Raw genomic sequence first — 12379 nt, 5'->3', positions numbered from 1 at the left:
ACTGTCTCACGCATCACCCAGGAAGGCAAAGGGGGGTACCAACAGGAGAGGGGCGCAGATAGAGTCCCGGAAGATCTCCGAGCCTCCCCGTCATACGGGTGCGTTCCTACCATAGTATCTGGAGGGACGAGGAAGATCATTGCGAATTAAGTTGTTGTGAGGGAACACGAGAAACAGACACAACAGTTGTGGGGTACTTTCCGTAAGCACAGCAGGGAAGGACTGCAACACATAGCGCTAGAAGGAAGGCACCGATTTCCACCTGCAAGGAGAGCTCTGGAAGTGCCATTGGACCGGCCGGACTTGCGCAGCCTGGTGAGCCGTATTCTGGACTGAGGACCCAGAGAGCTTCAGTAAAGAGGTAAAGAGACTGCAACCTGGTGTCCTCGTTATTTACCGCGACCTGCACCCCACAACTGCACCGCTACACCGTTAATACACCACTTATTGCACCGGACGTCCCCCACTGACAGACAGGGCCACGGACCGGGTCTAGCCACCGTGACAACCCCAGGACTGAGACCTAGAGACCCGGCTCCGGGTACCCCTCGGCCCTGCGGCGGTGTGGGGGCGCTCCAAACTTGGCGTCACGAACAGGATCTACTTAAGCCTGAAGAATCAGGTCATGTGTGCCTAGAGACTGTGATTTACTGTACTTTATTGCAAGATTGTGCTGCGCCATTGGCCGCCAGAAGTTCCCGCCAAAAGGCGCCGCCATTGCTACACCCCAGGAGAAGGAGGGTGTGTTATGGGCGGAGACTCCCAGTGTGGCGCGAGAAATGGCTACCGCCCCCTGCACTTCTGGCTGCAAAGAGATGACCTGCCCCAAAACAGAAGAGAAACACCCCTTGAGATGCAACGGCGGGAAGCTGGCGACGGAGAAGCCCGACCTCAGAGAAATGGCGGAGTTAGGTGCATGCACTGCCAGCGACTATCAGGCAGCGATGATGAACGGCGAGTGCCTGAGCGAGGAAGAAGTGGTTCCGGCCTGCCCTTCTTCACCGGAGACGGACCGGAAGCCTGCGGATCCGACAGCGGAGCTATGTCCACCAATCCCGACCTTGGAGTTAGAGGAGGAGGAACCACTGCAAGCGGAGCAGAATCCGAGCATCCCATTGGCGGGGCCCCGGTCCGGGCTGCAGCCGATTCCAGCGTCCTTGTTAACGGACCGGAGCGACACCGATGGAACCACATTAGGCGCAGGTATGGCCGACGCCCCTGCTCCCCTTCACGAGCCCGCTTCCATGGCCCACCTCCATCGCAGTAGGGAGCGACTTATTTCGGCAGGGCTAATGGTGCTATCCCCCGATGACCTAGGGAGGATGGTGCCACCGCTGTCGACAGGAGTGGGGGAACCCGTGGATGTGAGCTTAGATGGAGTAGTTCTTCGCTGGGACACCCCCTGGTTTAGAGCGGATGGATCCCGGGAGAACGGGTCCACTCTTGCGGTGCTTACATGGGAACAATATAGACAGTGCTTGATTCTACAGTGGAAAGGACGGAAAGGAGCTGAGTCGATGGGCCCATCGAAAGTACAACAACCCCCCCCGGCATGGGATGACAGAGACGCGGTAAGGCGGGGCACTGTGTTGGCCTACCATGTAAAAAGGGGGTGGGGCCTCATACACGAGCCGGGACTGGATACTGATGTTTTTGTTGCACATTGTAATGTGAGGGCTCCCTGTTGTGGCCGAAGCGGAGAACCGTTACAAAAGGGGGATCCAGTGACCTACAGCCGCCACTTGAACCCCCTTGGGTGGTATGCACGGAATGTTCGGCGGTGTATGTCTGGAGCCGCAGCACTTGCTACCCCAGACCTGGTCCCGGGAGTACCCGATCTTGTCACCATTGCAACAGTACGCCTAGTAGCAGCCCCAGAGTTGGCCAGTCGAGTCCATCTGCATGTCCGGACCGCGGACACTGGCACCACGGCGGTTGGGTTCCAGGAACCCAAGCCACCAGAAGAAGAATAAACCTCGATACCATGAAAATGTAAATAGTTAACTGTTCATTCCTTTAACTGTTCCTGTTTGCTGCTAAACCCGTCTAGGGTTAATGGATCCCTCTGTTAACCCGGGATCCTCTTTGTTTGTTTTCCTTTTCTGAAGTTTTTGCACAAAAGTTTAAAGAACTGCAGAAATCATGGACTGTGCATGATTCGAACTTCCCTTGTAAATAGTTTGCACCTTCTTAAGGGTGCTCCCTACTGGTTTGAGCCAAAAGACACTTTGCGAAGATTCCTTCTCTACTGGTTTTAGTTAAAGACACTTTGCGAAGAAACCTTTCCTACTAGTCCTAGTTAAAGACACTTTGTGAAGATCCCGGGCTGGAACTTTGCATAAGACTGGTAGGCTGAGAAGACGAGCTACCTCAGAAAGACTTGGTCCCCTCTTAAAGGGGATGTGACGAAGTAAATTTGAAAGAGATACTGTTACCGAACAGTAATGTGATAATGATGCCTTGAAAAAGAAAATGTAACTGTTTTACATGCCGAGTTATATGTGTTGAAGTTGTTGAAATGTGAAATCTGAATAATGTTTTGTAGAAAGGAAAGATGCAGAGAGCCCGTAAGGGTAGATGTAGAAGCCTGCATAGTTGAAAGTAAAAGAAGTAATAATGAAGGTGAGGATAGAAGGTAAACCCCGCGTCCCCATTGAAAAGTTACTTTGTTACTAAGGACAGAGAGTGAACCCGTAGGGGTTAGAGAGTGAGTCCTTAAAGGAGCCGAGTAGAGCGGGCTCAGAGTTCTTTAAATGAAAGGAATGTTATGTCTATACTGTGTATAGTAGCGAAAGGCAGTAGGCCCTGGCTGAACAGGGCGGTCCTGTAAAAGAAAGGAGAGGCAGTAGGTCTGGTGCCGTAGGGACAGGCGGTCCTGCAGGTCCACAAGAAGGAGAATGTAAAGTTGAAATGCCTTATAATGTGATTATAGGAAGGCCTTTGATAGACTAAGAGTGTGAGTTTCTTAAAGGCAATGTTAAGTTATTGTTCCAAAAATTGCACTAAGTAGAATACCCGGTTGGGTAACAGAAGTTATTTATGCTCTGTAATTTATAATGTTGATTATGTTTGTAACGTTAAAAGTGTCCTCACCTCCCATAAAGGGAAGCCTACTTAAGTATACTTATTGTTATTTGCACTCAACAAAATTGTATGTCTTTTTGCTAACCTGTATTGTTGTTTTTCTTCCCAGTCCCGGAGTACTGTGTTTAACCAGGGGGGAGTGCAGCGCCCCAGAGTCCTGGTCGTTGCAGTATCATGGCTCAGCCACTAAGGGGGGCCATGGTGCGTTCGATGGCACTGAAGGAGTTCTCTGAGCAGGTATCACAGTCACCAATACATTTCACAGCTGGGCCTCCGGGGGGAGCTAAGGGTGCTATTCATTAGGCCACTCCCCACCATAGTGGGTAAACTGGGGGTCAGGCAGGAAGTTAGAGAGAACGCTGACGGGATTGAACGGAGCAACACCCTGTGGCAGGGGGTGTTGTGAAGGGAGAGACTGTAGGGTCTCTGCCAGGGGTGGGATCCTGGCAGAGGCTTGGCATTGAAAGAACGTAACGGGTCCGCGCAGGCTCCTGGAAGCGGCGGGACTCAAGAAAGGACTAAGAAGCGAGATAGATTGTGCTGAGTGAGAAACGAAATCAAGCGAAAGGAGATACCAGTGAGGGTTGTGCTGAAAGAGGCAGCACCTTACTGAGGCGCACTACCGGTGGCCGGAACGCCGAGGAGGTAAAGAGTTTCAAGCCATACCTCAGACCTACGGCAGGGCAGTTAGCTTTAGGCGGACTGTCTCACGCATCACCCAGGAAGGCAAAGGGGGGTACCAACAGGAGAGGGGCGCAGATAGAGTCCCGGAAGATCTCCGAGCCTCCACGTCATACGGGTGCGTTCCTACCATAGTATCTGGAGGGACGAGGAAGATCATTGCGAATTAAGTTGTTGTGAGGGAACACGAGAAACAGACACAACAGTTGTGGGGTACTTTCCGTAAGCACAGCAGGGAAGGACTGCAACACATAGCGCTAGAAGGAAGGCACCGATTTCCACCTGCAAGGAGAGCTCTGGAAGTGCCATTGGACCGGCCGGACTTGCGCAGCCTGGTGAGCCGTATTCTGGACTGAGGACCCAGAGAGCTTCAGTAAAGAGGTAAAGAGACTGCAACCTGGTGTCCTCGTTATTTACCGCGACCTGCACCCCACAACTGCACCGCTACACCGTTAATACACCACTTATTGCACCGGACGTCCCCCACTGACAGACAGGGCCACGGACCGGGTCTAGCCACCGTGACAACCCCAGGACTGAGACCTAGAGACCCGGCTCCGGGTACCCCTCGGCCCTGCGGCGGTGTGGGGGCGCTCCAACATCATCGTCGCCATGGCACTCATTATGACATCTACGTCGATACTGTGCCCGTTGCTGATTGGTCGAGGCGAATTCGTGGCAGACTGTGCCCGTCGCTGATTGGTCGAGGCAACCTTTATGACATCATCGTCGCCATGCTGTGCCCGTTGCTGATTGGTCGAGGCCTGGCGGCCTCGACCAATCAGAGACGCGGGATTTCCAGGACAGACAGACAGACAGACAGAAAAACCCTTAGACAATTATATATATAGAAGATAATACTGCTCCTATGTACAAGAATATAACTACTATAATACTGCTCCTATGTACAAGAATATAACTACTATAATACTGCTCCTATGTACAAGAATATAACTACTATAATACTGCCCCTATGTACAAGAATATAACTACTATAATACTGCTCCTATGTACAAGAATATAACTACTATAATACTGCCCCCTATGTACAAGAATATAACTACTATAATACTGCTCCTATGTACAAGAATATAACTACTATAATACTGCTCCTATGTACAAGAATATAACTACTATAATACTGCCCCTATGTACAAGAATATAACTACGATAATACTGCTCCTATGTGCAAGAATATAACTACTATAATACTGCTCCTATGTACAAGAATATAACTACTATAATAATGCTCCTATATACAAGAATATAACTACTATAATACTGCGCCTATGTACAAGAATATAACTACTATAATACTGCCCCTATGTACAAGAATAGAACTACTATAATACTGCTCCTGTGTACAAGAATAGAACTACTATAATACAGCCCCCTATGTACAAGAATATAACTACTATAATACTGTCCCCTATGTACAAGAATATAACTACTATAATACTGCTCCTAGGTACAAGAATAGAACTACTATAATACAGCCCCCTATGTACAAGAATATAACTACTATAATACTGCCTCTATGTACAAGAATATAACTACTATAATACTGCTCCCTATGTACAAGAATATAACTACTATAATACTGCTCCTATGTACAAGAAAATAACTGCTATAATACTGCTCCTATGTACAAGAATATAACACTATAATACTGCTCATATGTACAAGAATATAACTACTATAATACTGCTCCTATGTACAAGAATATAACTACTATAATACTGCTCATATGTACAAGAATATAACTACTATAATACTGCTCCTATGTACAGGAACATACTATAATACTGCTTGTTATGGGCGATATACATCCTATATTACGGCCTTGATTGCTTCTGGAACCTTTATATTTGAGTTCTCTTTTGATATTACTGACTTCCATGTTCTTTATTTCCTTCTTTCTTTTATTACTTGTGTTATGAAAATGATCATTTAGAAAGAAAATTATTCCAAAAAACAGATGAGTCACAAAATCCACAAAATGAGTCACAGGGAGACACTGAACACTTTCTCGGCTGGTGGAGAACTTGGAGCCTCCTTATTTCAATATTCATTGAGTTGTGAGACACCCCAGAATCTAAGTGAAGGAAAAACTTGCGGTGATATTTCTATTAAGGGGAATCTGTCAGCAGGTTTTTGCTACCTATTCTGAGAGCAGCAAAGAGAAGCTGAATGTAACAATGTATTACTTAGTTTACTGGGTGCCTCCGTTCTGACATAATCAGAGTTTTTAGATTTATCATGAAACAGCTCAGAATGTTGCTCCCACCACCTCTCTATGCACATTGTCCATAGACAGTGAGCTGCTTATCACAGGAGGGGGTGGAGTCAGACCTGATAGGCACAGCAATGATAATCACCAGGTGATAAAACCTTCATTGTAAGTAAACAGTAAGGCTAGTTTCACACTAGCGTTAACTGCAATACGTCGCAAATGCGTCGTTTTGCCGAAAATACGCATCCAGCAAAAGTTCTTGCTGGATACGTTTTTTCGTCATAGACTGACATTAGCGACGCATTTGCGACGCATTGCCAAACGTAGCGTCCGTTTTGCGACGCTTGGGCGTGTGGTAGCGGACCGTCGGGAGAAAAAAACGGTCCACTCCGCCCCCACCTCCCCGAACTTCCCCGCACCTCACAATGTGGCAGCGGATGCGTGGGAAAAATGCATCCGCTGCCCCCGTTGTGCGGCGGAGACCACCCTAGCGTCGGGACCGTCGGCCCGACGCACAGCGACGGGTTGTTCCCGACGCTAGTGTGAAACTAGCCTAACACAGCTTGATAAGTGACGCAATTCAACGTCCGTCAGATACTTTCTGTAGTGCAAACCGTGGCTCATATAGGAGGGGTATATTGGAGGATAGGTAAATGGGGAGTTAGTCCTGCGATGCGGTCAGGTTATTTAAAGGTATATCCATGCCCCTCTGTGACTACACCGTCTGTACCCCAATCACGCTTCATTCCTCACCTCCGTGAAATGTCGCGGTACAAGTAACTTTCCTGCAATCGCTGCCCTAGATACTGGTGATTTTGCATTGGGAGCCATAGACTCACAGTGTGCCGCCACATTGTGCCACCAGAAATAATTCCTCTATGATACAGCATGTTGTGAAGAAAGCTACTTATTGATTTCTATGGCGCTGGCCTGGGATAACAGCTGAAAGACCCCCGAAAAGGATTTGTCATTCTTGGAAGTTAACAATCGCTTTAAATGCAAATGAAAAAAAATGTACGAACACAAACCGGCGAGATTCTTCTGGATGCTGAAATTATGCTGCAAAATAACATAAAATATCACTGTTATTCTGCCAAAAAGGCACCTGCACCGAGGGCGATTTGACTTATAAGGACCTTTGTCTTATGGGGACCTTTGTCTTATGGGGACCTTTGTCTTATAGGAACCTTTGTCTTATGGGGACTTTAGTCTTATGGGGACCTTCCTGCTGTCCCCGGGACCTTTATTCTTAAAGGGTCAATCAGAGATTGACTAGTGCTACGTTTATGGTCAGCGTACAGCCCTGTGGGTGCATGTTCTGTATTTGTGGCCCCTACGGTGCAGTCAGGGGCCCTGGTCAGATATGGGTGTACTCAGTTACTCACAGTTTGCATCCTTGTGCTGGAGAGAACATGCAGCCAAACTGCAGTGTCTGAATTGTTTCCTGTTCTGTGGACGTGAGACGCATTTTGCCATTTGTATGCAGAGAGTAAGGATGGATCTCGCCCTCATCACTGCGACCTACAGTAGCCGGGTCATCAGAGGCTGGAGGAATTGTCCAGGACACCGAGCGCTTCTCCCATATATACTCAGATGCCGAGTGTCTATTTGTTTTCAGCAGCTCAGTTAATATTCCACCCAGGTCTCATCATTGGTTCCAACTTACTCTGGGAGTGGAAACAAGTCCGCAGATTTCAGGGAGCCGGATAGAAATGTGACTGCGGACTATAGTAGTTATATTCTTGTACATAGGAGCAGTATTATAGTAGTTATATTCTTGTACATAGGAGCAGTATTATAGTAGTTATATTCTTGTACATAGGGGCAGTATTATAGTAGTTATATCCTTGTACATAGGGGCAGTATTATAGTAGTTATATTCTTGTACATAGGGGGCAGTATTATAGTAGTTATATCCTTGTACATAGGAGCAGTATTATAGTAGTTATATTCTTGTACATAGGAGCAGTATTATAGTAATTATATTCTTGTACATAGGAGCAGTATTATAGTAGTTATATTCTTGTACATAGGAGCAGTATTATAGTAGTTATATTCTTGTACATAGGCGGCAGTACTATATTAGTTATATTCTTGTACATAGGAGGCAGTATTATAGTAGTTATATTCTTGTACATAGGAGAAGTATTATAGTAGTTATATTCTTGTACATAGGAGCAGTATTATAGTAGTTATATTCTTGTACATAGGAGGCAGTATTATAGTAGTTATATTCTTGTACATAGGAGCTGTATTATAGTAGTTATATTCTTGTACATAGGGGCAGTATTATAGTAGTTATATTCTTGTACATAGGGGAAGTATTATAGTAGTTATATTATTGTACATAGGAGCAGTTTTATAGTAGTTATATTCTTGTACATAGGGGCAGTATTATAGTAGTTTTATTCTTGTACATAGGGGCAGTATTATAGTAGTTATATTCTTGTACACAGGGGCAGTATTATAGTAGTTATATTCTTGTACATAGGGGCAGTATTATAGTAGTTATATTCTTGTACATAGGAGCAGTATTATATTAGTTATATTCTTGTACATAGGGGCAGTATTATAGTAGCTATATTCTTGTACATAGGGGCAGTATTATAGTAGTTATATTCTTGTACATAGGGGCAGTATTATAGTAGTTATATTCTTGTACATAGGGGCAGTATTATAGTAGTAAAATATTTAAAAGATCAGGGAGATTTTTTTATGCATTGATTTTCACCTCTTGCTGAGATACCTCCTGTCCGGTCTCTTCTTCCAGCATTTACATTTATTTTACAAGTTTCACTTACTTTTTAACTCCTTTCTGCCATCTGACGTACTATCCCGTCGAGGTGGCCTGGGACTTAATTCCCAGGGATGGGATAGTACGTTATAGGAGATCAGCCGCGCTCACGGGGGGAGCGCGGCTGGGTGTCAGCTGATTATTACAGCTGACATCCGGCACTATGTGCCAGGAGCAGTCACGGACCGCTCCTGGCACATTAACCCCCAGAACACTGGAATCAAACATGATCGCAGCGTTCTTGTAGCATAGGGAAGCATCGCGCAGGGAGGGGGCTCCCTGCGTGGTTCCCTGAGACCCTCGGAACATGTGATCGAGTTGTTCCGAGTGTCTCCTCCGTCTTCCTCCCTGCAGGCCCCGGTTCCAAGATGGCAGCGGGGGGCCTTCCGGGTCCTGCAGGAAGGTGGCTCTCAGCAGGCGTCAGCAAGCCTGGAGCACTGCCTGTCGCTGATTTGACACAGAGCTTTGCAAAGTGTCAGATCAGCGATCTGTCACTATACAGTGATGTCCCCCCCCTGGGGCAATGTTATAAAGTAAAAAAAAAATATTAACATGTGTAAAAAAAAAAAAAAAAAAAATCCTAAATGAAGAAAAAAAAAATATATTGTTCCAATAAATACATTTCTTTATGTACTGTAAGCAAAAAAAACAAACAATAAACGTACACATATTTAGTATCGTCACGTCCGTAACGACCCGACCTATAAAACTGTCCCACTAGTTAACCCCTTCAGTGAACACCGTAAAAAAAAAAAAAAAAAAACGAGGCAAGAAACAACGCTTTGTCATCATATCGCCGAACAAAAAGTGGAATAACACGCCATCAAAAAGACGGATATAAATAAGCATGGTACCGCTAAAAATGTCATCTTGTCCCGCAAAAATCGAGCTGCCATACAGCATCATCAGCGAAAAAATTAAAAAGTTATAGTCCTCAGTATAAAGCAATGCAAAAATAATTATTTTTTCTATAAAATAGTTTTTATTGTATAAAAGCGCCAAAACATAAAAAAATTATATAAATGAGGTATCGCTGTAATCATACTGACCCGCAGAATAAAGCTGCTTTATCAATTTTACAAAATGCTGAATGGTATAACCCCCCCTTCCCCCTAAAAGAAATTATTGAATTGCTGGTTTTTGTTCATTCTGCCTAACAAAAATGAGAATGGAAAGCGATCAAAAAATGTCACGTGCCCAAAAATGTTACCAATAAAAACTTAAACTCGTCCCGCAAAAAACAAGACCTCACATAACTCTGTGGACCAAAATATGGAAAAATTATAGCTCTCAAAATGTGGAGATGCAAAAACTATTTTTTGCAATAAAAAGCGTCTTTTAGTCTATGACTGCTGCCAATCATAAAATTCCGCTAAAAAAAACGCTATAAAAGTAAATCAAACCCCCCTTCATCACCCCCTTAGTTAGGGAAAAATAATAAAATGAAAAAAAATGTATTTATTTCTATTTTCCCATTAGGGTTGGGGCTAAAGTTAGGGTTAGGGCTGGGGCTAAAGTTAGGATTAGGGTTTGGATTTACGGTTGGGATTAGGGTTGGGATTAGAGTTAGGGGTGTGTCAGGGTTGTGGGTTTAGTTAGGGCTATGGTTGGGGTTAGAGTTAGGGGTGTGTTTTGAGTTAGGGGTGTGGTTAGGGTAGGGATTAGGGTTAGGAATGTGTTGGGGTTAGCGGAGTGGTCAGGGTTGGGATTAGGGTTGGAGTTAGAATTGGGGGTTTCCACTAAATAGGCACATCAGGGGCTCTCCAAATGCGACATGGCGTCCGATCTCAATTCCAGCCAATTCTGCGTTGAAAAAGTAAAATGGTGCTCCTTCCCTTCCGAGCACTCCCGTGCGCCCAAACAGTGGTTCCCCCCACATATGGGGTATCAGCGTACTCAGGACAAATTGGACAACAACTTTTGGGGTCCAATTTCCCCTGTTACCCTTGGAAAAATACAAAACTGGGGGCTAAAAAATTATTTTTGTGGAAAAAAAATATTTTTTTATTTTCACGGCTCTGCGTTATAAACTGTAGTGAAACACTTGGGGTTAAAAGTTCTCACCACACTTCTACATAAATTCCTTGGGGGGTCTACTTTCCAAAATGGTGTCACTTGTGGGGGTTTTACACTGTTTAGGCACATCAGTGGCTCTGCAAACACGACATGGCGTCCGATCTCAATTCCAGCCAATTTTGCATTGAAAAGTCAAATGGCACTCCTTCCCTTCTGAGCTCTGCCATGCGACCAAACAGTGGTTTACCCCCACATATGGGACATCTGCGTACTCAGGACAAATTGTACAACAACTTTTGGGGTCCATTTTCTCCTGTTACCCTTGGTAAAATAAAACAAATTGGAGCTGAAGTAAATTTTTTGTGAAAAAAAAAGTTAAATGTTCATGTTTTTTTAAACATTCCAAAAATTCCTGTGAAACATCTGAAGTGTTAATAGTCTTCTTGAATGTGGTTTTGAGCACGTTGAGGGGTGCAGTTTTCAGAATGGTGTCACACTTGGTTATTTTCTATCATATAGGCCCCTCAAAGTGACTTCAAATGTGATTGTCATGTCGGACGCTGTTCAGACCAGGTCGTTCGACAGACAGCGGTAATTCCGCTTTTGACCACTATTTGCTCATTGGTGTCGGCTAGATTTTATCTAGCTGTTCCGGGGTTAACTTACCTGATCCTCGGATTGGAAGCTGGGCCATGCCCATTGCCTTTAAATAGCTCTCCTGATCATTGGGCGTCGCCGATTATAGCTTCTGTCTTGTGAGTTGTTATCTTGGTCTGGAGTGGTGAGCTGGTTGTTAAAGATTCGTTGCTGGTGGTGTATTTTCCTTTGTCTTATTTACTCCTTCCTATATTTGTATTTATTTTGCCCTGCACATTTATAGTGTATTCCTGAGTGACTGCGGCGTGGTGTATATTTTCCTTTATCCTTGTCTGTGCTAACTGTGGGTATTGGTGTATTACCTCTTCACTGGGTGGTGGGCGGAGGTTTCAGCCTGGGGTTGAAACAGGAGACAGGGTGAGGTTCGAGGCCTGGACATGCACACCATCAGTGTAAACTTCATGTAGACGGTCAGTCAGGATTTCCCTAGTCTGAGGGAAATTGCAGGGGCCCGGGTTATTAGCTCTCGCCCACCTAGTCTCCCCGTGACATTATAATCGGCCCAACAACAACAACAAAAAAAAAAAGGGGTTTCTTTTTTTTTGTGTTTGTCATGGATTCCATGACTTCCATAACCCACCAGTTGGAGGCGTTGTCCCTACAGGTCACTGAGTTGAGGGGGGCAGTACAGCAACAGGGACTAGCAGTATCTAATGTGCAAGCTGGAGCGACAGGAAGAGTTGCTGAGCCTAAATTTCCTTTGCCTGAAAAATTTGCTGGGGAGCGCAGTAAATTTGTTTCTTTTCGTGAAGCTTGCAAACTATATTTCCGTATGCGCCCGATCTCCTCGGGTAATGAGGCTCAGCGTGTGGGCCTGGTGTTGTCTTTGTTAAGCGGGGATCCCCAAACATGGGCGTTTTCTTTGCCATCTGATTTTGCTGCATTTGACTCTGTGGAGAGTTTTTTTTTCCTCT

At 45.2% G+C, this 12379-nt stretch overlaps 1 protein-coding gene and 1 long non-coding RNA gene across 2 annotated transcripts in view; one reads left to right on the top strand and one right to left on the bottom strand.

Moving 5' to 3' along the window:
• Window positions 1-7557, bottom strand: part of CA5A (carbonic anhydrase 5A) — a 54091-nt gene extending 46534 nt beyond the window's left edge. Inside the window, exon 1 of the mRNA XM_077288825.1 lies at window positions 7384-7557. Within this exon, the coding sequence (XP_077144940.1) occupies window positions 7384-7510 (127 nt within the window). The 5' untranslated portion in view covers window positions 7511-7557. The remainder of the gene's footprint in view (window positions 1-7383) is intronic.
• The window catches only part of LOC143807368 (uncharacterized), a 163236-nt gene that overhangs the window by 124269 nt on the left and 26588 nt on the right, over window positions 1-12379 (top strand). The window lies entirely within an intron of this gene.

Source organism: Ranitomeya variabilis, chromosome 2 (genome assembly GCF_051348905.1).
Source record: "Ranitomeya variabilis isolate aRanVar5 chromosome 2, aRanVar5.hap1, whole genome shotgun sequence".
Classification (NCBI taxonomy): Eukaryota; Metazoa; Chordata; class Amphibia; order Anura; family Dendrobatidae; genus Ranitomeya; species Ranitomeya variabilis.
Note: the sequence above shows the minus strand (reverse complement) of the source record. Positions and strands in the feature narration are given on the sequence as shown.